This window comes from Carcharhinus amblyrhynchos, chromosome 3 (assembly GCF_965287045.1).
Source record: "Carcharhinus amblyrhynchos chromosome 3, sCarAmb.v2.hapA, whole genome shotgun sequence".
In the NCBI taxonomy this organism is placed as follows: domain Eukaryota; kingdom Metazoa; phylum Chordata; class Chondrichthyes; order Carcharhiniformes; family Carcharhinidae; genus Carcharhinus; species Carcharhinus amblyrhynchos.
The window spans coordinates 73,048,976-73,076,505 of NC_137326.1; the positions used below are offsets into that span (position 1 = coordinate 73,048,976).

The 27,530-nt window shown below is 44.4% G+C and overlaps 1 protein-coding gene across 1 annotated transcript in view; it reads left to right on the forward strand.

Moving 5' to 3' along the window:
• The window catches only part of LOC145340835 (glypican-1-like), a 190,002-nt gene that overhangs the window by 109,307 nt on the left and 53,165 nt on the right, over positions 1-27,530 (forward strand). The window contains exon 3 of the mRNA XM_080185289.1: positions 19,770-20,161. Within this exon, the coding sequence (XP_080041415.1) occupies positions 19,770-20,161 (392 nt within the window). The remainder of the gene's footprint in view (positions 1-19,769; positions 20,162-27,530) is intronic.

Sequence of the window (27,530 nt, forward strand, 5' to 3'; positions counted from 1 at the left end):
ATTAATTTCACACTCCCCACCCACAACATCTGTTAGGCCAACAGTGAATAAAAGCCATCATCAACAACCATCAGAAAACATCTTCCTCCAATGGCGCATTCAATTATACAAATTACAATGAACAATTTACTCTTGGGGTGGCAGAATGGTTAGCACTGCTGCCTCACAACACCAGGAACCTAGGTTTGATTCTGGCTTTGGGTGACTATCTGTGTGGAGTTCGCATGTTCTCTTTGTGTCTGTGTGGGTTTTCTCTGGGTGCTCTGGTTTTCCCCCAAAGTCCAAAGATGTGCAGGTTAGGTGAATTGGCCATGCTAAATTTTCCCTTAATGTCCAAAGATGTGTGGGTTAGGAGGATTAGCCATGGTAAACGCATGGGATTGTGGGGATAGAGTGCGGTGTTGGCTTGGGCTGGCGAGTTGGTGCAGACTCAGTGGGTCAAATGGCCTCCTTCTGCAATGTTTTGTTTCTATGGTTCAGTACCTAGCTTACAGGTTCTCTTGACTGGCCTTGTGTTCCTACGCAGTGCTACCTCAGTGGCTGCAGCATTGCTGGTGGAGGTTTGCTAACCTTCACTGGGGAAGACTGCAGATGGCCTTGCACGCTCCCTGTGAACAGCATTTCAGACTGCACCGCCTTGTCGTGGGTGGCAGCAGAGTGGCTGGCTCACAGGCAACATCGAGGGCACTGACAGAGTGGCAGTGGTAGAATGATAAATTCTGTCAACTTTAGAGCAGACGGTGCGTTCATCATTCATGAAGCTGCTGTTTCCCAGAGGAGAAATTGGTGGATTGCTGTGAGAGCGTGCATGTCTCTTTAAGGACTGAGTTTGCAGCCACAGACACTGCATGGTACTTACCTTTAATCTCACGAATGCCACCTGACCTCCATGACAGCATTGTGTTACCAGGTGCATTCTGTCTGTCCAACAGTGGAAGCAGAAAAAATGGCCACCTGATTTGCCAAGTTGGTTGCCACTTTCACACAGGAAAAGATGGGCTCCAAGCTCTGCCACTTGGTTGCCGGAATCTTCCACGCTGTGAGGCTGTGATAGGAGGCTGGTTAACAGGTCTGACAATACCCCAAGCATCTTGGTATGTGCCGTCACCAGTGTTCCCCTGTATACCATCCTATCAAAGTCCTCATCTGAGCCCTTTACGTCAGAACTGGGCTGCAACCCTGTTCTCTGGTGAGCTGACACACTAGCACCATCTTGCCCCTGGTCTAGTTGCATCCCAATTCGAACTAACCTGTAATGTTTGCAGAGTTGTCAATATCTCAGCTGATAACCGGGAGTGTTAGACTGATGGTGCCTCCCACTTTTGGCTTCCCTTCCCCTGGCCTTGCTGAGCCTGACCCAATCACAATCCCTGCTGAAAGCTAGCGGCTGGGGGTGGAAAATGCAAGTTCCACGATCGCACCCTCTGAAACATCCATGTGATGACAAACCTCAGGATGAGAATGAGATGGGAGTATCTAGCAGGATGTCAGGCATTCCCTCATCATCATCCTGAACCACCTCTGAGGCCATTCAAATCAAATTTTATTTACTCGTCACAAGTAAGCTGACATTAACGCTGCAATGAAGTTACTGTGAAAATCCCCTAGTCACCACACTCCAGCGCCTGAGGGGGAATTTAGCATGGCCAATGCACCTAACCAGCACGTCTTTCAGATTGTGGGAAGAAACCAGAGCACCCAGAGGAAACCCACGCTGACACAGGGAGAACGTGCAGGCTCCACACAGCCAGGAATCGAACCTGGGTCCCTGGTGCTGTGAAGCAGAAGTGCTAACCACTGTGCCATTGACCTGCCATCTCATTCAGGGGATGGAGGCTTGATGCTGTACTCTCCATCTGTCTGCACCTCCCAATTGCTGTTTGCTACTCTTTCCAAAAAGGGAGAGCTATCAGTTTGGCACTGTACTTGGGTGACATGCCTGTACAGCTGGTGATATAAGCAAGCAGCAAGAAGTGAGTATCATGACGGCATCATTGCAGTGTTAGCGGGCGTGAGGCGGAATACCTAAAAGTTTGGCTTCAGGAATGAGTGTCAGGATTTGCTAAGAGGTATATGTGTGGTCCATTGTTCAGAGCGGGAATTAGATGGTGTGGAGGGCATCAGATCAAAATTAAAGGCACATTCACGGATTTTGACCACTTGTGCAAGATCACTGTACTTTTCCCAGCACTGCTACTGTGTCCTGGAGCCAAGTTTCAGGAGTCTGTCCTCCTGGCAATGGGTTCTCATTCTCTGAAACATGAGGGCTTTTCTAATCACCTGTGGTGAAACAGCCTCGATGGTGGCGTTCACCTCACTCACAAGAACCTCCAAGATGGCATCACTGAACCAGGGAGCATACTGTATAATGTGCTGGGCCATTGTGGTTCCTGCAATTTTCAAAGTTAATTTCCCAGCAGGCTTCAGCTCAGCTATGCAGCCTTCCTTTAACACAGAGTTAGTCTTTAAAAGGAGCAAGGTGCCTGAACAATGCGATTAGCAAACAATAGTGGTGGTCCCCCTGCAGAGTGTCAAGTTTGCAGGCAGCATTTTCCAGAGAGAGAAGCCAATTTTGCAATCGTTCCTGGATGAGATGGGTACCATATCTGGATATTGCCAACCTTGACATGAACAAGTCCTTACCCAAGTACTGGGGCCCACTAATTTCTAGCCCGTAGTCTTTTCAAGTGTTTATTTAATTCCCCTTTGAAGGTTACTGTTGCATCTACTTCCGCTGCCTTTTCAGGCAGGACATTCCTGATCACAATAACTTACTGCATTGCAAACACTGTCTCATCTCTTCCAGCCCTCAATGCCAATCATTGTAACATCTATGTCCTGTGCTTACTCACCCACATTGTAAAAATTAGTGCTTTTTTGATCCCGCAAAACATCTCATCACAGTGAACATCTCTGTTAAATCTCCCCTTCAGCTTCCCTGCTCTTTGGACTCTTCAAATTAAACCCAAATGGTTGGCTTGGCTACCTGGTGGGTGTGGCAGCAAATGCAATGGAGTTGAAAGTCTTTGAGCTTGCTGTTAGCCTTGGGAAGCATTATAGAAAAATTGTTGCTGATATTCAATGTGTAGTATGACACAGGTTAACCATTCTGCCGAGTAAAACAAACGCAATGAAGTCCTGTATTAGTTGCAACAGCAATGTGCCAAATCTTTATATCAAAGAGCAATAACGGCATAAGTGATTTAAAAATCATAAAGATGATTAAATAATGGACAGGTGGTGAAGAGAGCAGTCTTGGCTGACTTTGGTGCTGTTCCTTACCTCACTGAGATTCTGTTCTCTTGGTCAATTCTGTTTCACAGCAACACAATCAGGAACCTTGGCCCAATTGGTAACATTTTAGCCCTGGATCATGAAGGTTGTTGCTTCCTAGGCCTGCTCCAGGAATGACAGCACAAACTTTCCTGTAGGAGTGCTGCACTGTCAGAGGTGCTAGCTTTCAAATGTGACGTTCAGCTCAAACCTGGCGGATGTGGAAGGTCTGATGACCCTATTCAGAGAAGATCAGGAAAATTTTACCCGGGGTTCTGGTTAACATTTAATCCCTCAATCAACATTGCAAACAGATTATTCGATCATTACCACATTGCTGTTTGTGGGAACTTGCTGTGCACATGTTGGCTGCCATATATTCTACAATAGTAATCAAAACTGCTCAGATTGGCTCTAAAATGTGAAGAGGCTTCCAAAAGGGTCTTGTATCAATGTAGGATTATTTTTCTTTTTATAGGGTAGTGCTTCCATTGGGCTGCAATTTCTACAGTGTAATTAGAGTGGTCCCATTTCAAGCCACTGAGGTTGTTGCTGGCCAGTTTTGAGCTAAGAACAGTTGTCTGTCTTTGGCTGCTCTGGCCTGGAGACTCCCTGATGCGGTTCGATCTGAGCTGAGCTGTGGAATGGAGGCGATGCCAGGATGCATTTACTGGAAGCATTGTTGGCCATTTCGTTGGGGGTTAAACTTCAGATTTCTGACAAAAGGAAATTGTTGGCCCAACTTTCAATTTCTTCATCTCTGTGTCCTTCAGGAGATGGTTCCTGCTGTTGTTTTGCACCTCGATTTTAATTCTGTTTGTTGTTGTTGGGAGAGGTCCCCGAATAGCCTGGACTTTTGGCCAGAGACTTAAATTTCTGTGCTTCTGGCTTGACTCTGTTCACTGTATCCTTGACAACCACAGCAAAATAAATAGCTTTTAATAAGAATGAGACACTGTCTTTCATTCAGCATTGGTGCTGCATGCTCGAGTTCCAATATTATTCCAGTACAATTGTGCGTAACCTGAGCACCACTTGGATCATTCATATCTTGCGTAACTGCTTGGAGAAAAAAGGAGAAGTCCTTTAATATTTAATGAAAAATATTGTCAACTGAAAATTATAGAATCATGCAAGGTTGTATTACTATCACTTGGCTGGGCATCCAGAATAAGCAACTACAGAGAACTGCTTAGAATGTACAGAAACAGGTCATTGGGCCCAACTGATTCTGCCTGGTGTTCGTGCTCCAAACAAGCACTTGTCTTGATGGAAGTTTGGAGGAAATATGGACAACCTAAACCTCTTCCAGTCAAGGAACGATGACAGCTGGGCAGACTTCCTGAACTTTCCTCTAAGCCTCTCTTGAAAGAATGCTAGAGTTACTGTTGACCTTGCAGCAAAGGCTGCCGAAACTGTGCTCAGAGCCCCTGGAGAGGAAGGCACAGTGGCATCATGGTTGGAGCTGCTGCCTCATAGCACCAGGGATCTGGGTTCTTTTCCAGCCTGGGGGTCACTGTCCGTGTGGAGTCTGCACATTCTGTCTGTGTCTGCGTGGGTGCTCCAGTTTCCTCCCACCGGTCAAAGATGTGTAGATTAGGGGGATTGGCCATACTAAATGCGCATGGTTACAGGGATAGGGCAGAGAGGAGGACCTGGGTGGGATAGTCTGTAGGAGAGTTTGTGCAGACCCGACGGGTCGGATGGCCTCTTTCTGCACTGTAGGGATTCTATGGTCTTATAGAGAGTGAGAAATTAGTGGAATCGAGCTGATTGGATCTTGGTGGAGGTAACATCCTGGAGCTGATTGGGTTTTTGTAGGGATAGCATCCTAAGTTTTAGTGGACTTTATGTTCTGTTGGGTCTGTGTCAATATGAACTTACATAACCAGTCGTGGCAAATCTTTCCAATCAAATTCTTTGAATTAACAGCAAATTAACTCCTCTTCCCTAAGTCCAAGGGATGTAGTCTTGAACAGATATGGTAGTAACTTTTTAGCCATCCATCCCCAGATCTGGCTTGACCACTTAAGGCACTATTGGTCCTACCCTCAGCTACTAAAACTGCTCATTGTGCTACAATATTTTTGAATGCAAAGATAACGCCAGACTCTCTTTTCTGCAAACTATCTTCTTGAACTTCTCTGCCTATCCCATTCACCTGCGCTTCCAACAATAAGTGTGAGGAGCTCATGGACTTTTTTTGTCACTAAGATCAAGACCATGTGATTGGATGACTTTGTGCGCTCTCTTTTAAATGTGCTGTCACCAACCCATTTACAAAAAAAAAGTCAACCCTTGGCTCCACTGTCCCTGCAAAAGCCATCTCATCTCCAACCTTCTTTATCTTTCTAAAGTTGTTCCACCTCCCAAATCTGTGCCCAATCTTTCTCGAGCTCTATGTTTGAATCTTCCCAATCTGGTTCCCACCCGCCACCAAATTCAAACAGTTTTTAATCAGAGTCGCAAGTGACATCCCACCTTTGTGTCAAAGGTAAACTTCCCCTCCTCGTCCTTATTGACTTGCCTGCAGCCTTTGACATGGTTGATCACACTAACCTCCTCAAACACCTATGCAGTTATCTGGCTGGATGGGAATTCCTGCAATCCCCACCCTCCCATCACCACCCTCCTGTCACCTATATTCTATCTACATGTTGACCCTCGGTGACTTCATCCAGAAACAATGCATTAGTTTTCACATGAATGTTGACAACACTCAGCCCAACTCACCACCATCTCTCTTGACTGTCTGTGTCTCTCCCAAGCCAATGTCTATCATGCTGCTTTTCCGACATCCAGTACTGGATAAGCAGAAATTTCCTCCAGTTGAATGTTGGGAAGGCTGAAGTCATTGTTCATGGTCCCTGCTCCAAATTCCATCCCTTAGCTACCAACTCCACCCCTCTCCCAGGTTAGACCAGTCTGTTTGGAACCTCAGTATCACATCTGACCAGTAAGTTAGATAGCATCCATAGAAAGAAGAAGCAAGTTAATATTTGAAGTATAATTTTGAGGGAAGGTTTTGTGTTAAAGCCCAGCTCTATTAGTTGTGAGTCAGTATGCTTTCAATTTTTTCTCTGAGGTATGAATGGTGATACACGTTGTGTTCAGTGATTGTGACTGTGGCTCAGTCACCAATTTCAAGAGAAAATCAGAACTGTGGTCCTGAAAGATGTGCTGAGCTAATAACCGTGCTAAATTCATGGGTATCATTGCTGCTTGCAGAACATCCTGTTCAGCTAAGAAGTTGCCATGAAAACATTGTGTTGGGAATATTGGAGCAGGAATAGATCCCTCAGTCCACGAGCTTGCTGTGTTGGTAAATACCTTCTTCCCACCAAAACATTTGTTGTTGTAGCACTCGGAGTGTTGTTTCTGTCTGCTCTGGCCATGAATCTCATTTAAACCCTGTTTTGGCTTGAGGCCTGATGGCTTGAGCGACCTCGTTTATTAGCGATATGTTGGGCTCGAGTGACTGTTCTCTTCAATAAGAGTGCAGTACTTTGAAAATTAATTTGAATCAAAAATAGATTGTATCAGCAATCTGACTTTGCGAGGGCAGCTATACCCTTTATTAACTCATTTAATGCTTCCACAATACATTTGCTGACCCACATCTTCTATGGCCAGAACCTCATTCGGACGCACTTTCAAGAGTTTTCTTTTAATAATTCGGACTTTGAAAGTTTTTTTTAAAGAATATAATTCTTGCGACATGAGCATTGTTGTCAAGGTCATTATTTTTCATCCATCCCTAGAGGCCTTTGTGAAAATGTTAGTGTCACCTCCTTGATCTCATGCATCAGTTTGTACTGATTTGCTTGGCCCCCTCAGAGGTCAATCTAAGAACTGAGCATGTTGTTGTGAAACTGGAACCACACACAGGCTGAACTGAATGAGGATGGCAGGTTTCCACTCCTAAAGGAGATTAGTGAACCGCTTGGCTTTTTAAGGAAAGCTTCACAGTCACTTTGACCAGGGACCAGATTTAAGTAAAATTACTAAATTCACTTTCGTGACCTGTCATTTTGATTTGATTTATCATTGTCACATGTATTAGTACACAGTGAAAAGTATTGTTCCTTGCACGCTATACAGGCAAAGCATACCATTCATAAAATAGGAAAGGCGAGAGTGCAGAACATTACACTCATAACTAGGGTATAGAGAAAGATCAACTTAGTGCAAGGTAGGCCCATTCAAAGTCTGACAGCAGCAGAGAAATAGCTGTTCTTGAGTCGGTTGGTAAGTTACTTCAGATTTTCGAATCTTTTTCCCAATGGAAGAAGGTGGAAGAGAGTATGTCTGGGGTGTGTGGGTTCCTTAATTATGCTAGCTACTTTTCCAAAGCAGTGGGAAGTGTAGCCAGAGTTAATGGATTGAAGGTTGGTTTGTGTGATGGACATGACTTCATACAGGACCCTTTGTAGTTTCTTGGACAGAGCAGGAGCCATACCAGGCTGTGATACAACCAGAAAAAATGCTTTCTATGGTGCATCTGTAAAAATTGGCGAGAGTCATAGCTGACATGCCAGATTTTCTTAGTCTTCAAGAAAGTAGGGGCATTGGTAGGCTTTCTTAACTATAGTGTTGGCATGAGGGGACCAGAACAGGTTTTTGGTGATCTAGACATCTAAAAACTTGAAGCTCTTGACCATTTCTACTTTGTCCCAATTGATTTAATCAGGGCCAAGTTCTCCACTATGCTTCCTGAAGTTGATGGCTAATTCCTTCATTTTGTTGACGTTGAGGGAGAGATTATTGTCACCATACCAGTTTACCAGATTCTCTATCTCATTCCTGTACTCTGTCTCATCATTGTTTGAGATCCGACCCACTACGGTGGTGTCATCAGCAAACTTGAAAATCGAGTTGGAGGGGAATTTGGCCACACAGCCATTGGTGTATAAGGAGTATAGTAAGGGCACTTTCTTATTCTCTCTGTTACCAGTCAGGTAGCATAACCATTGCTCGGTACCCTTAGTTGGGTCCCATACTGTACAATCGCTTTTCCCAGACAAAACATTCACCCTTGTCACTAAAACAAAGTTCTTACCGCGCTGCGTGCCAGTAACAAAATGGCCAGCCAAGTTGCTACACTTCAGAATTTAACAAGACCATTAAGAGCCCAATCCTGAATTAAGAGAGCAAAATGAAAATGGATTTCAAACTTCTTAGCGTAGTCATAATCAATCTGAGCAGCAAATATTGTCTCAAACAGCGTGACATTCTGTTGCAATCTGCTTAGTTACAGTGCTTAATTGGCATGGGAAAGTGGGAGTCAGAGTGGGGAGGGGGAAGGGCTGAACCCCCTCCATTGGGTTCTTTAGTTAGGAGACCAGGATGTTCCATCCAATGAGGTGTGACTAGAAGGTGAGGAAGAGCAGAAGGTTTGGGGAAAGGGGACTGATGGGGAGAGTGGCAATGTCCCCTCCTTGTTCACTGTGTGCAGCCTTTCCATTTCAACATGCTATCTATAAATTGTCTTTTGTGGTCTTGCATGGGCAATACTTAGAAGAGACACCCTGTGAGTAGCCTGCAATGATATCTTTCAGGTCGCTGTGTACAGCTACAGAGAACATTAGGTATGAGGCCAGAGAATGATTTGAAGATGGAGGATGAGAGTTTTGAAGTCTGCGTAGGCCCGGGACAGCAAGTGGAGTGTGTAGAGAGCAGCCTGATAGATGGGATTTTGGGTGATGGAAGTCTATGGAGAGTTGGGGCAGGGAAGCTGGAACATTAAAGCGGATGGTCAAACCATTGGGCTTCCCAACAAGTGTTGACAACCTCATAAATCAAACTCCATTTAAATGACAGGTGTGGATGTATTCCTGCTGGTAGTGTATGGCTAGGCTGTTTGAATGACAAGGTGTGCTATTTTTGGATTGGTCCTGCTGTTTTTATATTCTACCCTAGAAAGTAAACATGCACATCAGGATGAAGTATTGTCAAAGCTGGAACAAAACCTGAACCTGAAGGAAGAAATATCACAGCATCTGCTCTAACTGTGTCAGAATGGAAGTGCTTTCAGCAATTTTCACTGTGTGTATGTGCATGAGAGTGTATGTGTGTACATGAGTATGTGTGTACGTGAGAGCGTGTGTGTGTGTATACATGAAACTGTGTCTGTGTGTATGTGAGAGTGTGTGTGTGTGTACGTGAGTGTGTGTGTGTGTGTATACATGAAACTGTGTCTGTGTGTATGTGTGTGTGTGTGTGTACGTGAGTGTGTGTATACATGAAACTGTGTCTGTGTGTATGTGAGAGTGTGTGTGTGTGTATCTGAGAGTGTGTGTGTGTGTACGTGAGTGTGTATATGTGTGCGCCTTTGCGGGTCTTTATATCTGCCTGAATCCATCAGCCTTGTTCTCTCTCATCACTTGCCCTATATCTACCTCATTCACTATCTTGCTTTCATTCTGTCTCTACCTCTCTCATACTATGTCTCCCCTTTTCTGCCTGTGTTTGACTCTCTCATCCTGTTAATCAGTCTGCTTGTCTGTTTATCCCCTACTTTCATTCTCTCATTCTCCTTCCCTTTCACTCTCATTCATCTTTGCCAGACTCTCACTTTTAAACTTACTCTGCGTGTACCCATTTGTGCTCAGAATATCTTTGTAACTGTGACACTCTGCCTCTATCTGTCTCAAATGCCCTCTCTCTCTCTCTCCCTCTGGTATACATGATAGGCAGACCTCTAGAACCATGCTGAGATGAAAAAAATAAATTCAAAATATTAATTAAAGACTTCACTGTACAAAAAAGACTTTCCTTCATGAATATCTATACAATCCATATTACCCCCTTAAGTATTTAATTACATATAAAGCAAATATTTGTATTCTTAACCCCACACCAAAGACAGTTAATCCTTTAATAACTTCTTGGAGCCGTCAGTCAAACTGAATTTACAGCTTCCCCACTGTGATAAAGATAGGTTGTGGAAGCAGTCAAGTCATAATCATGCTATCTTGATATCACTTAGGTTATGTCAACAAATAGTGTTTGAAACTGAAAGCACAAACTTCTTTCAGTTCATAGACACGGAGAGTTTGAATATCCTTACCTTCCTTTTACAAGCATTTAAATCTACTCTAAAGATTCATAACTCATACATTGTGAAGTAAGGCTCTCACTGTCATGGAATTGAGGTTGTTTCGACTGAGCACTGAGTTCAAATAACACTGCTGTGCTCATATTTCCCCCATGTTCGAGTCATGTCCTATCCTCATTCCCCTCATGGTAAAAATAGGACTTGTTGGAAACAGGGTTGGTACTTTGGATCTGGGTGTGGGTTCCTGGTGGTATTTTGGATATGCCATGGAGTCTCCATGAAAACTGAGTTCTCTGTTCCTAACTCTGTCTCACTCTCACCCCTGCCTATTACTCTGTGCCTTCCACTTTCTCTCCTAGCTCTGAGATTTCCACAATAGCTTCCCACAATGTCTGCTGAGCATGAGGGGAACAGACCAACAAAATAACCAGAAAAGGAAATCAAATCTTTCAGCCCTCTACTCACCTCAAGCTAAACCCCTCTCGCAGAAGTGGAAAAACCATGTGTGCCTGTCAATCACACGGATGAGGGGAAACACTTTCGTAATTGTGTTAATTTTTGAGTCACAAATGTCACCTGTCAGGAAGCTCTGAAAGCCCTCGTAGTGACTGTGTGGTCTAATCCCCAGAGATTCCAGGATCCTTTCATTTTCCTTCCGAGTCACTGACTGCTCAAGTCTTCTGTGAGATTGTGGAAGGGTGGGCTGGGGAGGCCTGTGTCCCATCTGTTCCTTGAGTGTCAGCCATCGCGATGTGGGGAAGGGGGGGGTGGGAGTGTGCACTGAACACAGCTGCTTGGCGCAGTGTGCAGAACAGCTGACGGTGATCTGACGCTACTTGTCTGATTCCTCCACAGCTGGCTTGGCTGCTTCAGCCCACCGCAAATTCTGCAATTGATCCTGAACTGCTCCTTCAGGCAATGCAGTATGATCATCTCCCTCATCCCTATCCTATAACAACACCCCCAAAAAAAGGAGTCCATTGTCTGAGTTTCAATAAAATGAGATTGGGAGGGGATATTTTTAATACATCGAGTTATGATCTGGAATGCACTGCCTGAAATAGTGGGGGGAAGCAAATTCAATCAGAATGTTTTGAAGGGTTTTGGTGCTAATGTTGATTTGCTTTTCCCCTTAAGCAGAGAATTCACAAACCACTAACTCTAGTTGGACTGCTCAAAAGTTCCTTGTTCTAACATTTCCTCTGTCAGCTAAATGATCTGGATAAATTAATTTAACAGTACACAAAATAAAGACGAGCGCTACTTACACATTCAGGTTCTGTGGAAGCTATTTTATGGTGGAACTATTTGCAAGGCAAGTGAGTCCCTAATCCAGCTTTGCTGACATGACAATAGTGGTGAATCCAGATTGAACTGAGTCACTGGGGTCAGCCAAATGGCCATGTGTTCCACATCTGGGAGTCGAGAGGAGATCAAAATGTCACATTTGATTGGCTTTGAAGGGCGGCTCATGTTTGAACTTGGTCAGCCCTGTATGAGATATTTAGCTATCTTCCAGCCCAGGCCCCACTTCTGCTGCTGGACTGCACGGAGCACCAGCGTCATCGCAGTGTCCAGTTCGCTTGGCAGAGGTGAAGGAAACATGGCAGGATGGAGGGGTGTGTGGGGGGGGGGTGGGGGAGAAGGAGGGATTTGTCGGAGGGGAGTTGATTAGCGTGAGGAATAGAGGCAAGGAGAGAACCCAGTACAAGTGAGAGCCAGGAAAGAGGAGGGAAGCGAGAGTAAGCAAGGGCAGGAAGGAGGACAGGAATGAGTGCGAGAATAGAATAGAAAGCAGGAACACTGGGAATTCTGCTGAATCCCACCTGTTCTTCCGAGTGTAAGTCTGGCGTCAGCAGGCCTGAGCTCATTCCCAACCACCACCTGGCCAGATGAATCTGCAGTTATGCAACAGGCTCTGTGGGCGGAGGCACAGTAGCACAGTGGTTAGCAACGCTGCCTCAATACTGACCTTGGGCGATTGTGCAATCTCCACACAAACATTCTCCCCGTGTCTGTGTGGGTTTCCTCCAGGTGCTCCAGTTTTCACCCACAGTCCAAAGATGTGCAGGTTAGGTGGATTGGCCATCCTGATGTCCAAAGATGTGTAGGTTAGATGGATTAGCCATGGGAAATGTGTGGGGTTACACGGATAGGGCAGGGAAGAGAACCTGTGTAAGACACTCTGCCAGAGATTCAGTGCACACTCAATGGACCAAATGGCCTCTTCTGCAGATTAGAGATTCTATTAAATTCTATAAAAACGGAGGACACAAAATTCTCTCACTTTGGCTGGTTCCCTGTCATCTTCCACCTCTCTTATACTCCTCTCACTCTCGTTTTCCTCAGTCTCCTCTTGCACTCTCTGTTTCTTCCCTCTCCCCTCTCATTTCCTTCCCTCTACCCTCCCTCTCTTGCTTCCTTCCATCTCATCCTCTTACTCTTGTTCGCCTTTCCTTGTCTTCCCCTTTTGTCCCACCCTCCCTCTCCCCCTTCTTCTCAGTCCAGCTTGTCTCATTACCATGTAATTGGACCTCTTCCTTCCCCTTGCCACTAGGCAGCTGCTTCTGCCCATTCCGCTGGTATTGTGCACATTTGTCGACCCCGCTTGCTGGTTGTAACAGGAATCCGATAGTGGCTTATATGGGATAGTATTAACCCCCTCAGTACAGGACCTGTGCAGCACACTCACTGCCTCACTGGAATGCACTGACTCTGTTAGTTCAAAGTGAATCTGTCATGGCTGCTGATTATTCAATGCATGCCCCAATTTGTACGCCCACTATTCCTATGTCCAACTCTTGCTTTGCGCCCAGTCTCTGTTGTGTGTTTAAGGCTACAATAATTTGTCAAAGCCCCATTCCTGCAGTAGAATAATACTTTGCACACTAAGTGGCTTCCAGCCACTGGGCATGTAAAACATCTCCAGTGTTGGAGTGATGCTTGAACCTCCAACCTTTTGACTCCTAACTCCTGAGGCAGAAGCTCCACCATATCTAGCCTGGTTGTCAACAATTCCTGACACTTTAAGCAAATGGGCCTAATCCTCGTTCATCCCTACATTGCCTCTAGAGTTGACTATTCCAGCACACTCTTGGCTGGTTTCTCAAACGTAAGATCTGTGACTTAACTTGCAGAAAGTCCTGTTCTCCTATTACCCCTCTGTTCGCTGACCTACATTGGCTCCTGATCAACAACATCTTGGCTTTAAAATTTTCATCCTTGTTTACAAATCTTTCTGTGATCTCACCCTTCCCTATCACTGTAATCCCTTACAGCCCAACAATTCTCCAAGACCTGCACTCCTCTAATTCTGGCCTCTTGTACATCCCCAGTTTTAATCACGCCACAATCTTGCCTTCAGTTGCCTAGTCCCCTAGCTCTGGAATAACCTCCCTGCACCCTCTCCACCTCTCTACTCCATGTCCTTCCTTTAAGACCTGTCCTAAAACCTAGTTCTTTGACCAAGGTTATGGTCAAGAGACCTAACATTACTTTGTGGCTCAGGGTCATGTAAGTGCTTTGAGTGTTTTATTCCATTAAAGGCACTTTATAAGTATAAGTGTGAGGGAATAAACTTATGGTGAGTGTAAAAGGCTTTTCAATGTTGTAAATGCTGAGTCAGACAGTAGGTCACAGCTCTGTTGCAAAATGAGCCTGATTGCCAAAAGTGAAGGATGTTTCATATGATTAGAGCATTGGAATTTTAATATGGAGCTTTTCCCAGAACTGGAGTCAAAATGTGTGTGAGCACAGGCATAACTGATCATTGGGACTTGATGTGAGTTTAGAATCAGCAACATTTATTGTGTCCATCCTTAATTACCCTTGAACTTAGTAGCATTTAAGAGTCAACTACATTGCTGTGGGTTTGGAGCCACATGTAGGGCAGAACGGGTAAGGACAGCAGATTTCCTTCGCTAAAGTACATTAGCAAACCTGATGGGTTTTTATGACAATTGATAATGGTTTCATTAGACTTTTATTTAATTCAGATTTTACCATCAGCTATGGTGGAATTCAAACCCAGGTTCCCAGAACATTACACTGGGTCTTTCCATTACTGGTCCAGTGACAATGCCACTATGTCACCTTCCCATAACAACCAAAGGAGGTCTTCTCCAGCCATAATGCAGGGGAAAGGATATACGTGAAAGTACTGACCCTTCAGAAAAAAACCCAGAGCATTCCGAGTCTTCCAAGATGAGAGCTCCACATCCATGCAAATTGAATTTAAACCCAGTGCAGCAGCGTTTAATGAGATGCCATTATCTTTTACAACTGGAGTCTTGTGTTCCTTGATTGAATGAGCATTAAAATGCCTCAAATCTTTAAAGGGAACTCAGTAAAACGGTACGACATGCAAGATATTAAATTGTCATTTCTTCCAACTTGATGCTGTTAAGGCCAGGGTGAGATATTGTCCTCTGTAAAAGAACACAGTGATAATTCCAGCTGATTTTCTGCAGCAACCGATTGAATGGTGCTGAATTCCAAGAAAATTCTTTGCTCTAATCTTCTGTGACACAGCACCAGCATTGTTTGTTTTCACCCTCTGTTTACGGAGCACATCATGGAGTGACCGTCTTTCAGTAGTTGCTCTCGACCAGGTGGGGAACTCGCTTCAGTTTCTGAGGCAGAATCTTCCTGGAAAGGAAAGGGATCAGTCGATCGACAGTGAAGAGAATCAAAGAGTACAGGGAGTGAATTTAAAAGCAGAGTTATCTCAGGCTCATGGAAAACAATTAGTAGAGCCGGTCTAAAGAGCTGAGTTGCCTTTTTCTTGTTTAAGATAATTCTGTAGTTCTCCAAGGACTTTAAAGCTAAACCTTTCACTGTCCCCATTTAACAGGCATGCACTCACATGTTTGCATGCACATTTCTGCACATGCAGATATACATGTGCACACACAGGTGTACACGGACACACAAACACAGGCATGCACACACCCATGCACACACAGACATGCGCACAGGCGCAGACATACAGACAAGGCACACAGATATATAGACACACCACACACTCATGCATGCAGGCACACACACACACACACACATAAGCACTGGAATTAGCTAACTCACAGCAGACCAAGGCATTCACAATAGAGATTGAATGACTCAAAACCCTTCAACATTGGACTAGGTCCTCCATTCCCCATCTGAGTCAATAGCATTGTCACCCCTTTAGAAATGTAAGAGAATGATTGGCACGTTATAACCATACGAACAGAAATGTGAATATTTGATCATTATTATGCAAACATACAGCTAAACCCAGTGAACAATGGAGAAAGATATATTGGCGACTGGATTTCAAATATGTCTTTCAAAAAGCAGAATTTCAAGGATCTTTGGTCTATAGTCTTGCTCAGTGCCCCATGCTCTGGATGATTGCGATGAACTGGCCATTTCTGTCATTTCTTCTACCCATTCCTCTTGCAGGTGTGCCTCTGTCTTCCCTCGTTGCTACAATGCAAGGGCTTTTAAAATCTAAGCCCAGTGCTTTCTCATCACTATTTCCAGTTTGGCCTCATTTTCTCTCCTGCTCCAACTACTTGGTTTGTGAGTCTTATTCCTTCAGCCAGATTTCTTAGCCAAGGACCACAGTCATTCTCACTGAAGAACATTGGCATTCTATATCGTAATGTGTTAATTACAAAATCTTTTTACTCATCTATAACTCCACCCCTGACCTCACTCTTTCATATCACTGTGATTTCTTCCACTCATCTGGAGTCCTTTGTTCCTCTTTCTCTGTCGTCTCCTTTGCCTCAACCTCTACCCCTGTTCCAACACAGGAGGGGGCATTTTCGTCTGTGTCAGACCTACTCTCTGGAACTCTCTCTAAATCCCTCTAATTTATTTCAACCCTGTCAGCCTTTGAAACAATCTGTTCAACATTTCTCTGGTCACCTTTCAAAAGAGAATTGGGGACCTGCTTATTGTGGACAGGGGCAAAAAATTGCAGGTCCACAGGACAAGCCAGGCAAGGGGGTTTGTTGGCTAGTTCCATTAGAGAGCCGGCAGAGGACCAGTGGGCTGAATGGCCTTCCTGCAATAGTGTATGATTGAGATTCTCTCCCATTTTCAAAAGCAACAGTTTGCATTTATGTCGACTCTTAAATGTCCCCAGATGCTTTGCAGGAGCAGTAATCAAACATAATTTGAGGCTAGACCGCATTAGGAGGTGAAAGGACACTTGGTGAAAGGCTTGTGAAAAAAAAACAATATATCTTAAAGAGGGCGGTAATCTCAAGTGTCCATTATTACTGCTCAGCTAAGTGCCTTTCTTTCCAAATAAAAAATCACATTGCGACTAGTTGTAGTTGCAGCTGGTTTGATAACGCTGTAAAGATGTTGTCACCCAGTGTGAGCTGGCTTCAGTATAATCCCAACACAATATTGCTCTCTGTGTCTCCCCTTTGATTCGGCAGGTGTTTGGCCACAATATAGACTTTGTCTCTTGGCTATTTGTAATGATTCCTTCTGTCTGCTCTCTCCAGCATCTGGAGGACTCTGATCTGGACTCGAGAAGATACAATCTTGGTTGACATGTGTTTCAGGAATGGGCACACAGCCGCTGAACACAACAGTTTGGGGCAAAGCTTCTTTGAAGGCTTTTATTTTCAGATTGATGGGTCAGGTCTTGGTGGGAACCTACCAACATATATGGAATAGTTGGGACTTCTTTTCTCTGATGTGATCATGGCAATTGTTGACTCACTACGTTATTGTAAAGCCTGCTGAATAATTCTCCCCTTTGCTTCTGTGTTTATAACCTTTGAACCTAATAAGTGCAAACACAGTGGTAAGTCTTTGTGTCTGGCCCTCCAGACAATGAGGCCTGGGTTTTATTTCTCTATGGATCAGTTTTAGGGTGGGTGGATATCAGTGTGTGAGTTAAAGCCTGGATTGTTTCAACTCCCAGGCTGCTTTTGAACCAGTAAGTGGCAAGATTGGATGAAGGGCTGAGATCTCCCAACAGTTGAGGGAGGCAGGATTGTATCAGGTAAGGCTGAGCTTTGCTATGTTGTAACTTCAGGAACAGTCTTGACCTTTCTGGCCCTCCAAGGAAAGTTCTTTCTTTAAAAAAGGTCTCAGATTTAGCCTTTTTGGGCCTGTCCTTGGCTTCATCCTCTTCACTACTGGGTTGGGTCAGGCTGAAAACTCACCAGGCTGCTCAATTAAAATTTCATCCCTGGGTCACAATGCCATCACCATATGTTTAAAAAAGGGGCCTCCCCACTTTGGGAGGGAAGCCTTGTCACATGCTCAGGAGGACAACTGCAAATCCAAACCAGTCCGACCCCCCCAGGCAGCCCAGTAACTTGGGGAGGTGTTGAATTGCCAGTCTTGCCCTGTTATTGTCAGGATTATAGGGTTAAAATTAGCCGCTGAGTTTTAACAGACTGTCCTTCTCTGGAGGACATCACAGAACTATGTGCTATCCTCACTCAGAGCTGCACCCTAGCCTGGTAGGGGTGATTCATTGGGCAATGATTAGGGGAAAGTAAATCACCGAGAGCATGTGGTAACCATGGCATTGGCTTATCACAGATAAGCAATCAGGCTCAGAAATTCCCAATCTCACCAGAGTGCCACACAATGAGACAGTGGCCATGATCTTGTAGCCCCATTAGCCATGGATACAAATCCCATAATGTCTGCTAAAATCCCGCAAGCAGCCAAAACCAGGATGTGTGCTGACGCGATCTCAATCAGTGATCTTCTCAGAAAGGGCATAATCCTGATTTCCATAGATTTTAATACATTATCATATTCTGACTGGACTGACCACTCTGAATTTGGCCATGATGTATCCTTCCCCCCTCCCCTCCCCCCCAACTCCCGTTTTTGAAAATGAAAGCCAGTTGTGATAATCACGCACAGCCAGGTATAGCCCCTGGCTGGTGCAGGACAAGGCCAGTATCTGCTGGCTAGAGTGGCACTGCCAAGGATGGGTCTTCAGGGGAGCCTTATTCGGGGGTGGTTCGCCTTATGTGTGTGTTGGTGATTTGGGGGGTTGGTGGTTGGCAGGTGCCTATAAACGAAGGTTGGGCCGGAGACTGAGAAAGGTAGCTGCTCCATTGCTTGTCCTGTTGGGGGCATTTGGAGGGGGGGAATGCCTGTGAGGAAAGGGATGAGGGGGCAGAGTGCCTCATTGTCAGGTGGCATGTGGTCACCCTAATAGTTATAGGATAGCAGGGGTGGGGAGTGCCCCAATGTGGTAGGGGTGGTTTGACTTCTGCGTATTGGGATTGGGGAGTGTTCCCCTTGTTGACAGGGGTGGGAAAGGGGTCACAATCTCCATGGGAAGGTCCTGATCTGCTGATGTCCATGCGATGGGGAGAGTGCCCTTTTTATAGGTCACCCTGATCTGTGAGTGCTGGTATTGCCGGCAAGTTTAGGCCCCACCCTTTCAGCTGGCTGTGTGATCCTTGATGTGGAGATGCCGGCATTGGACTGGGGTAAACAAAGTAAGAAGTCTCACAACACCAGGTTAAAGTCCAGCAGGTTTATTTGTAGCAAACGGCACTAGCTTTTGGAACTGGCTGTTCCTTCCTCAGGTGAGTGGGAGTTCTGATCACAAACAGGGTATATAAAGACACAGACTCAATTTACATGAATAATGATTGGAATGTGAGTCTTTACAGCTAATCAAGTCTTAAAGGTACAGAAAATGTGAGTGGAGAGAACATTAAACGCAGGGTTAAAAAGATGTGTAGTGTTTCCAGACAGGAAAGTTGGTGAGATTTTGCAAGTCCAGGCAAGTTGTGGAAGTTACAGATAGTCTGAAATGAACCCATCTTGGGTTCATGTCACAGTATCTGTAACCATGAACCTTGGACTTTAATCTGGTGTCGTGAGACTTCTTACTGTGTGTGATTTTTGCCAGCGCTCTGAAATTGCACAGAGTGCTGTTAAATCAGACAAGAATGGAAACTCGCTGCGTTCACCAGTGAGTCTCACGCAGCTTTTCTCCTCTGATCCAGCACGCTGTGCAATTTTGGAAATTCAGTAGAAATCCCACTGATTAATTGTGGATTTTTATCCCAGTCCTTCCGTAAGTCAAGATTAAATGGCTTAATGCAAAACCTTTAGGACAGTAGAGATGGAGGGTAAGGAGTGGTGACATCCTGGGAAATAATGGATAAAGATGTTTCTTGGTGTTGACACAGGAAGAGGAGAAACATTGTGTGAGGGTACAGGAGCTCAGATAGAAGAAGAAAGGTGTGTTCATGACAGATGCCCAGAATGGAGTTGGGCCAGGCACCACTCAGAATCTTCCGTCTGCCTTGCCTAGATGGAGGAGGTGTTGGACATTCTACCCAGATAGGGGTGAGGGTGATGGTGCTGGCGAATGTGTGCACTTGGGCTTTACTGCTTCTCTGATATTCTGGGTACCAAGAGTAACCACCTGGTTTTTCCTCACCTGCAGGTTATTTCCAAGAACTGCTGGACCAATCGGAAAAGAATCTTCTCAGCAAGCTTTCACACATGCATGGACTCCTTTGCTTTGACAGTAGCAAAATCTTTAAGGACCTGTTCAGTGAGCTCCGCCATTACTACAAGGGTGCCAACATCAACCTGGAGGAAGTGTTGAATGAGTTCTGGTCGAGGTTGATGGAGTGCCAATTCAGGCATCAGAACCCACACCAACATATCAGTGAGGAGTACCTGGAGTGTATGGTTAAGCACGCAGAGCAGCTGAGGCCTTATGGTGAGGTGCCTCGCTTCTTCAAGCTAAGGCTAACGCGAGTGTTCATTGCCGCTCGCTCCTTTGTGCGAAGTCTCAGCCTTGGCACAGATGTGGTGAAGAAAGTCTCTCAGGTAGGTGCACAGGTCTTTCCTTAAATTAACCTCAGCTATTTTTGACATGGTGAATTGAGGGTGAGACATTGGCCTGGATCAGGGAGAACTGCATGGCTCTTCTTTGAACTTGTGCCACAGGAGCTTTGAGAGGGGACCTCTGGCAGGGCAGCACTCCCTCTGTACTGCACTGGAGCAGCACCCTAGATTCTTATTCTGAAGTGTCAGGAGGGGGACTTGAACCCACGGTCTCCTGATCCAGAGACTAGAATTCTATCCACTGCTCTACAGCATTGGGAGGGGCCGGGGGAGGGGTGGGGGGGGGGGGGGGACGCTGGAAGAAAACCTATCAGGTGAATGATGCTCGGTGTTAACGCTGGTTGTTAATCCAAAGAGATCCCTGAAACTCAAGGCTGCAGCATAACTGCTGTCATTTGACAGAGTGTTTCTCGCTGGGTATGTCTTAGCTTCATCACATGTTTGTTTTGGAAGTGCAGTTTTCATCACAGAAGACGGGTGTGTTGAATTGCAGGAATGTTTTATTTGAGATTCCACATGGCTTCTGTTTGAAGCAAATGTTGGAGACTGACGCTAACGGTGCCAAGTGCTGAGCGTGAAGGGGCTGGGGCTGGCAGCCTCTGCCACCATAATGACAGCAACAGTAAAATAATTACATTTCTTCCTATAATTTCACCACTGCCGTCTCCCCTGAAGGCGCTGAATCTTGGTGGATTGCAATTTTGTTGGTGGGTGAGATGGACTATCAGTGGTTTCTGATAGTTCGTGTCAGTGGATAAAAACTTCATTCAGATCTGCATTATCTAAAAAGCAGAATGTGTCTTTTGATCAGAAAATCAGAGGCTTCGACAAGAACAGTCAGACTGCTCCAATATTTTATTAGTATAAGGCCTTTTGCTGTTTTAATACTGATTTCCTCTCATTTCTTGATATTACCCATTCTCTACACAAGAACATACAGGATTATTACACCATGCATGGAGACATTCGTGCACACATTCACACATAGACACAGTCGGGTATATATGACAAAGTGTAAATTCCCATGCACTTTTCAGTGAGTGAGTGTGGCACTGGGATGGAGAAGTTGTAACATTTTCTAATCTTTAACACTAACTCGATGTGTATTGTGCTAATCTTGGAATCATAGTGCAGAATTTTCCCAGACCCCGCAGGATGTGCTGTGAGAGGTGGAGATGGTAAGATTAAGGGGAGCAGTTTTGGGACGATCTTCAATGCAGGGTGTTCTCCTAGTGGCAGTAACTGATGTGGAGTGGAAACACTGCTCCAAGGAAACACGCGACCGAATAGTGACAGGGCCAATGGCATTTTTCTAATGACAGTGTGGCCCCTGCTGCATGGGGAGATGGGGGCTGCAGGCAGGAAAGGCAATCTCTCCTTGTCCAGCACATATCCCCCTGAATTTTCATTTTGAAGTGCACCTTTCCCAGCTTCCGAGGCTTCCTCCCTGCTTCAGCAGCACCCACCTCCCTGAGTGGCATTGCTGAGGCCCCAGAACTGCCGATTGGACTGACAGCATCAGGAGCCCACTCTTAATTGCATGACAGCCCGAAAGGCAGGCAATTAGGAGGTCGGTTGTGGTAAAATTGGAGAGGTGTGCTTGTTGTCAGCAAGTGCAGGGCTTGGAACCCATTTTTTGCCCCAATCTTGAGGGACTCCATGCCTGTGAAAAAAATCATGCCAATGTGCCACAGAATGGAGTGCTAAACATTTTCTCTTGAGAGAAAAGCTGCTTGCGATGGTCCAGCACTCCACATAACTTAGGGTTAAGATCTACAATGTACCAGTCCCAAAATGCAGTTTCAATCTGTTTGTAGTGATCATGCAGCTGCAAGGATCAAATGCCAAAAAAACATTTAGATTTCCCATCAGTTTCTCTTGGATTCCTCCAAGACAAGATAGTGAGTGACCTTGTGTTGTGTTTGTTCCCTGTTAATGTTTTGCTAGTTTGCACAGCACGTTGGGAAACCAAAATGCTCATCAGTGTCACTACACAGTCCCTGAGAAATTACCTTCCAGTGATCCACAATCACCACATTTAACAGCAACATTGATTGAATAAAGCTCTGATAAGGGGTTAATAGAATACTTGCTGTCGGCATTTCTGTTGACTAGCACTTTGTACAGATGAACAGTGCAGTGCTGTACTCTCGCAACACAGTACTGTGGTTAACTGCTGCCCCTCATGACATTGTGGGATTGTCACTGTCAGAGCTATTGATCATTGTGTTGTTAAACATTCGGGGGCCTGTTAACCTGATCGAATGGATTCTACTCCTTCATTACATGCTTGCTAAAGGCAAAGACTTTCTTAATGATACCTGAGGATGATAATAAAGTGTTTTTCCTTCTCTTTGCACTGTTTGTTCCCGGAGAGCTGATGACTAAAATTCAAGTTGCATTTTCAATCAATCGACCTGCAAATGAATCATCATTTTAAATAATCTGCTAAGAAATAAAGAGGCAACAATGATCACTTTGTATCCTTTTATCCAAAGTATTCAGGTTCCTGCTGAGAGGTGTACATTTGAAAATCAGAGAAGTTAAACTTGTAAGGACCCTTACATCGATCTTGAATTGGTGCGCACAGTTCTGGTCTCCATGTTACTAAAGGATATAGGGATACTGGAGATTATCAGAACTGAGAAGCTATGACTATCAGGAAGTATTGAACAGGCTGGAGCTTTGTATCTCGAGAGAAGAGAAAAATAAGGGCTGGCCTTCTTTAAAATTATGAAATGCTTTAACTACGACTAGAAATAGGGCCGCACTAAGAGTAAGAATAATTAACTGGGGATGAAGCCAACTTCAATGGGGCAAGAATAGATCTGGGCCACATAAATTAGGTTCAAAGATTGGCAGGAAAAAAGAGTAACCGAACACAAGGATACTTTTGTTTTTATTCCAATTCAGTCAAATCAAGTCCAATTCAGAGTCTCAACAAGTTGAGACATTCTTGATCCAAGCTGACAAGACAGGGCTCTCACCTCCTTGGGCTTGATCGACATGATCCAAGCTGATTGGAGTAGGCATAGCTCCACCTCCAAGGCTTGCTCTCATTTGTATCTTAGCCAGGAAGCCAAGATACCACTTTTAAAAATTGCTAAAATGTAACCTAATGATTTCAACCAAGCACAGCATGTCGATACTAGATCTTTATCAAAAGGCCAAGAAGCGATACTTTTAAAGAGGAGAAAGTTCAGGCACAGTCAATGTATGTTCCCTCAAAGGAAAGATAGGGTGAAAAATGTCCAGAGCTCCCTGGGTAAAGAAAAGTGATAGAGATCAAGGTGAAGAAGAAAAAGGTGTGCTTATGACAAGTGTCAGGTGGAAAACCAACCAAGAACCAGGCTGAAAATAGAAGATTCAAAAGGAAAGGTGATAAAGGGGAGAGGGTGGCATAGTGGTATTATCACTAGACAACTAATCCTGAAGACCCAGGATAATAATCTGGGGGCCCGGGTTTGAATCCCACCACGGTAGATGCAATTTGAATACAATAAAACCTGGACTTAAAAATCTAATGATGACCATGAAACCATTGTTGATTGTCATTAAAAAACCCATCTGGTTCACTTAATGTCCTTTAGGGAAGGAAATCTGCCATCCTTACCTTGTCTGGCCTACGTTTGACTCCAGATGCACGGCAATGTGGTTGATAGAGGCATTAAATGCTGCCCAGCCACATCATGTGAACAAATAGAGAGAAAAAAAATGACAAGCTAAAAGAGAGTATATGAAAAGTGACTGGCAGTGGACATGAATGTGAATCCAAAATCTTGTACAAGTATATAAATAGTAAAAGGATGATAAAAAAGAGGAGTGGGGCCAATTAGGGGCCAGAAAGGGGGGTTATGCATGAAGGCGGGGGGAATGGCTGATGTATTACATGATTACTTTGCATGTATTTTTACCAAGGATGTCAATGCTACCCAGGACATGGTGAAGGAGGAGGAAATTCAGAAACTAGAAGGGTTTCAGATTGAAACAGCAGAGATATTGGATAGGGTGTCCGTACTTGAGGGTTGGTAAGATACCGAGAAGGGATGAAATGTATGTGAGAATGGAGATTACAGAGGCACTGGTCATAATTTTCTAGTCTCCCTAAGATTCAGGAGTGATGCCAGAGGACTGGAGAATTACAAATGTTGCATCATTGTTGAACAAAGAGTGCAAAGGTAAGCCCAGCAACTGCTAGTCGATCAGTATACAGAATAACAATATCTCAGAATTGTTATAGTGCAGAAGGAGGCCATTTGGCCCATCTCGGATGGAGATGGCTAGCATGAGGGGACATAGCTTTAAATTGAGGGATGATGGATATAGGATAGATGTCAGAGATAGGTTCTTTACCCAGAGGGTAGTAAAGGTGTGGAATGTCCTGCCTGCAACAGTAGTGGACTCGCCAACATTAAGGGCATTTAAATGGTCATTGGATAAACATATGGATGATATTGGAATAGTGTAGGTTAGATGGGCTTTAGATTGGTTTCACAGGTCGGCGCAACATCAAGGGCCAAAGGGCCTGTACTGCGCTGTAATGTTCTATGTTCTATGTCTGCACTGGCTCTCCAAATGAGCATCGTAACATTGTGCCATTCACTTGCCTTTTCCCCATTTCCCTGCACATTATTTCTATTCAGATAATCATTGAATGCCCTTCTGAATGCCTTGATTGAACTTGGCTCCCCAGGCTGTACATTCCAAACCTAAACCACTCGCTTTGTAAAAAAGTTTAGGTTCGTTGAGGAGAAGCTTCTAGAAACAAAATGAGTAATCACATGGAGGGATGTGGGTTAATTAAGGGAAGCCAGTATGAATTTGTTAAAGACAATCAGATTTAACTAACTCGCCTGAGTTTTTTGAAGAGGTAACAGAGAGGGTTGATGAGGGTAATGCTGTTGATGTGATGTATATGGACTTCTGAAAAGCATTTGATACAGTGCCATACCACAGAGTTGGGAAGTAAAGTTATAGGTTATGGAATAAAATGGACAGTACCAACATGATACAAAATTAACTGAATGACCGGAAATAGTAAGAGACGATGGATGTTTTCCAGACTGGAGAAAGATTTGTAGTGCAGTTCCTCAGGTATGGTGTTGGGGCCCTTATTCTTCCATATACATATTTTAAGGACCTAGGTCTTGGTGTATAAGACACAATTTCAAAATGTTTAGATGATATGAAACTTGGAAGCATCATGAACTGTGAGGAATATAATTGTAGCACTTCAAAAGGACATCGACAAGTTGATTAAATGACAGACAATTGGTCAAACAAATTTAAAGCAGAAGTGTGACATGATTCATATTGATGGGAAGAATACTCAATAGACAATAAGGCACACACAAAATAAAGGGTACAACTCTAAAGGGAGTGCAGGAGCAGAGGGTAGGCCAGGTTAAGAGCATGGTTAATAAAGCCTAAACATCCAACGTTTCATTAATAAGGGCATCGAATATAAAAGCAAGGAGATTATATTCATTTTGTATAAAACACTGGTTTTGCCTCAACTGGAGTATTGTGTCCAGTTCTGAGCTCAACAGATGTGAAGGCATTAGCAAGGGTAAGGGAAAGATTCATGCAAATGTTTCTGGGATAAGGAACTTCAGTTACGTGGACACATTGGAGAAGTTAGGACTGTCCTCCTTGGCAAAGAGAAGGAAAGTTGATAGAGGCATTCAAAATCAGTGACTCGCAAATGTATTTGGCAATTCAGGAGAAACTATTTTACCAAGGAAGGGGTGAGAATGTAAAATTTGCTGCCACAAGGAGTAGTTGAGGTGACTATTCCACAAATGCATCGCAAGGGAAGCTAGATACACACAAGCAGGAAAGAATAAAGCATATTGTGATAAGATTAGATAAAATAGAATGGGCAGAGGCTCCTATGAAGCATAAACACCAGTACAGACCTGCTGGGCTGATTGGTCTGTTTCAGTGCTGCATATACAACGTATACACCATGGATCACTGTCTAGTTATCAGGGGCACAATCCTTGGCTAATATTTCTCCCCTAACTGCGAAACACTATCCAGTAAGCTTCTAATTGAGAGCACAAACAAAAAACAAACCTGAAGTTCTCCTTAGACTGGTGTATTGGGGTGCAGGGGGGGGGTGCTTTTTTGCAGGTATTGTAGATTAACTGCACAAAATGATGGGGAAATATTCCACACTCCCAGAGAGTCACACTTAATGGTCTGTGAAGGTGGGGCGAACACACCACTCCCGAGCTCTCTGAGTAAGGCCAGGGCTTGGTGGATTTTAGCTTCATGTTCATGCTTTTTTCCTTAAAGGATGCTGCTCACTTTCCCGCTGCACCTGGGTGTCGAGTAAAAAAAAAATTGCTTTGGCTGGATTCTGGCTCGTAATTCCACAGATCATGAGAAAGAGATGAAGGATCTGCTTGCACCTGCGGAGTGTTAGCAGATCAGCTTTCAGAGGATAAATAGATGTAACCTGACTACAGAAAGTGGGGAATCTCACACCACCAGCTGCAGGGTCCGAATGGAGAGCCAAACAAGTCTCCACAGTCTCAGTCAGGAACATGAGGCTTTTTAAATCCCAGTTTCCTCCCATCTCTATCTATTAAAGGCCATACTTTTGACGTACGGTATCCATGTCCCTTTTTAAACACCACCATTCTAATATTTCTAATATTTCCAGAAAGGGAATACCATAGCCTCATAACCCTTTGTGTGAAACTATTTTGCCTGGGTTCACTTTCATCTGACTTTGTTCCAATTCTAAAGGGAGGTCTTGTGTGGTGCAATGGGTATTATCCCTGCCTCTGAGCCAGAAGTTCTGGGTTCAAGTCTCACGTCTGGCTTGATGGCCATGGTAAATGCGGTCATAACATGGCCAAAGCAGGGTGATTATCAACCTGCAAATGCCTATAGTAGGCAGTAAGAGCAAGAGAGTCACTTGGTCAACCAGAATGTTGTAAAAAGGCAACAGCACAACCATGGGCCAACACATGGAAGTCCATGGTTACCAATGCCTCTTAGGGCAAGGCACCTCGAGAGAGCTCCAATTCTAAGATAATTTTGAATTGTAAGGCGTAGGGACAAGCCAGTTAACCCACCATGCCACTGCTGGCAATCTGAAAGAATGATACAGTTACTTTCTTTACCATGGTTTTTCTGCATAAACCAGTCTTTTTTTTAATTCTCCATTGCAAGTTATTAATGAGTCTGCTTCCAGCATTGTTTTCAGGCAGTGAATTCCAAATGGTTTTGTGAAATAATTTCTCCTCATCACCCCCCTGCTACTTCTGCCAATTATCATAAGTCAATGCCCTTTCATTGCCAAATGAAAACAGTTTCTCTTTCTCTGTCAGGCCCCTCA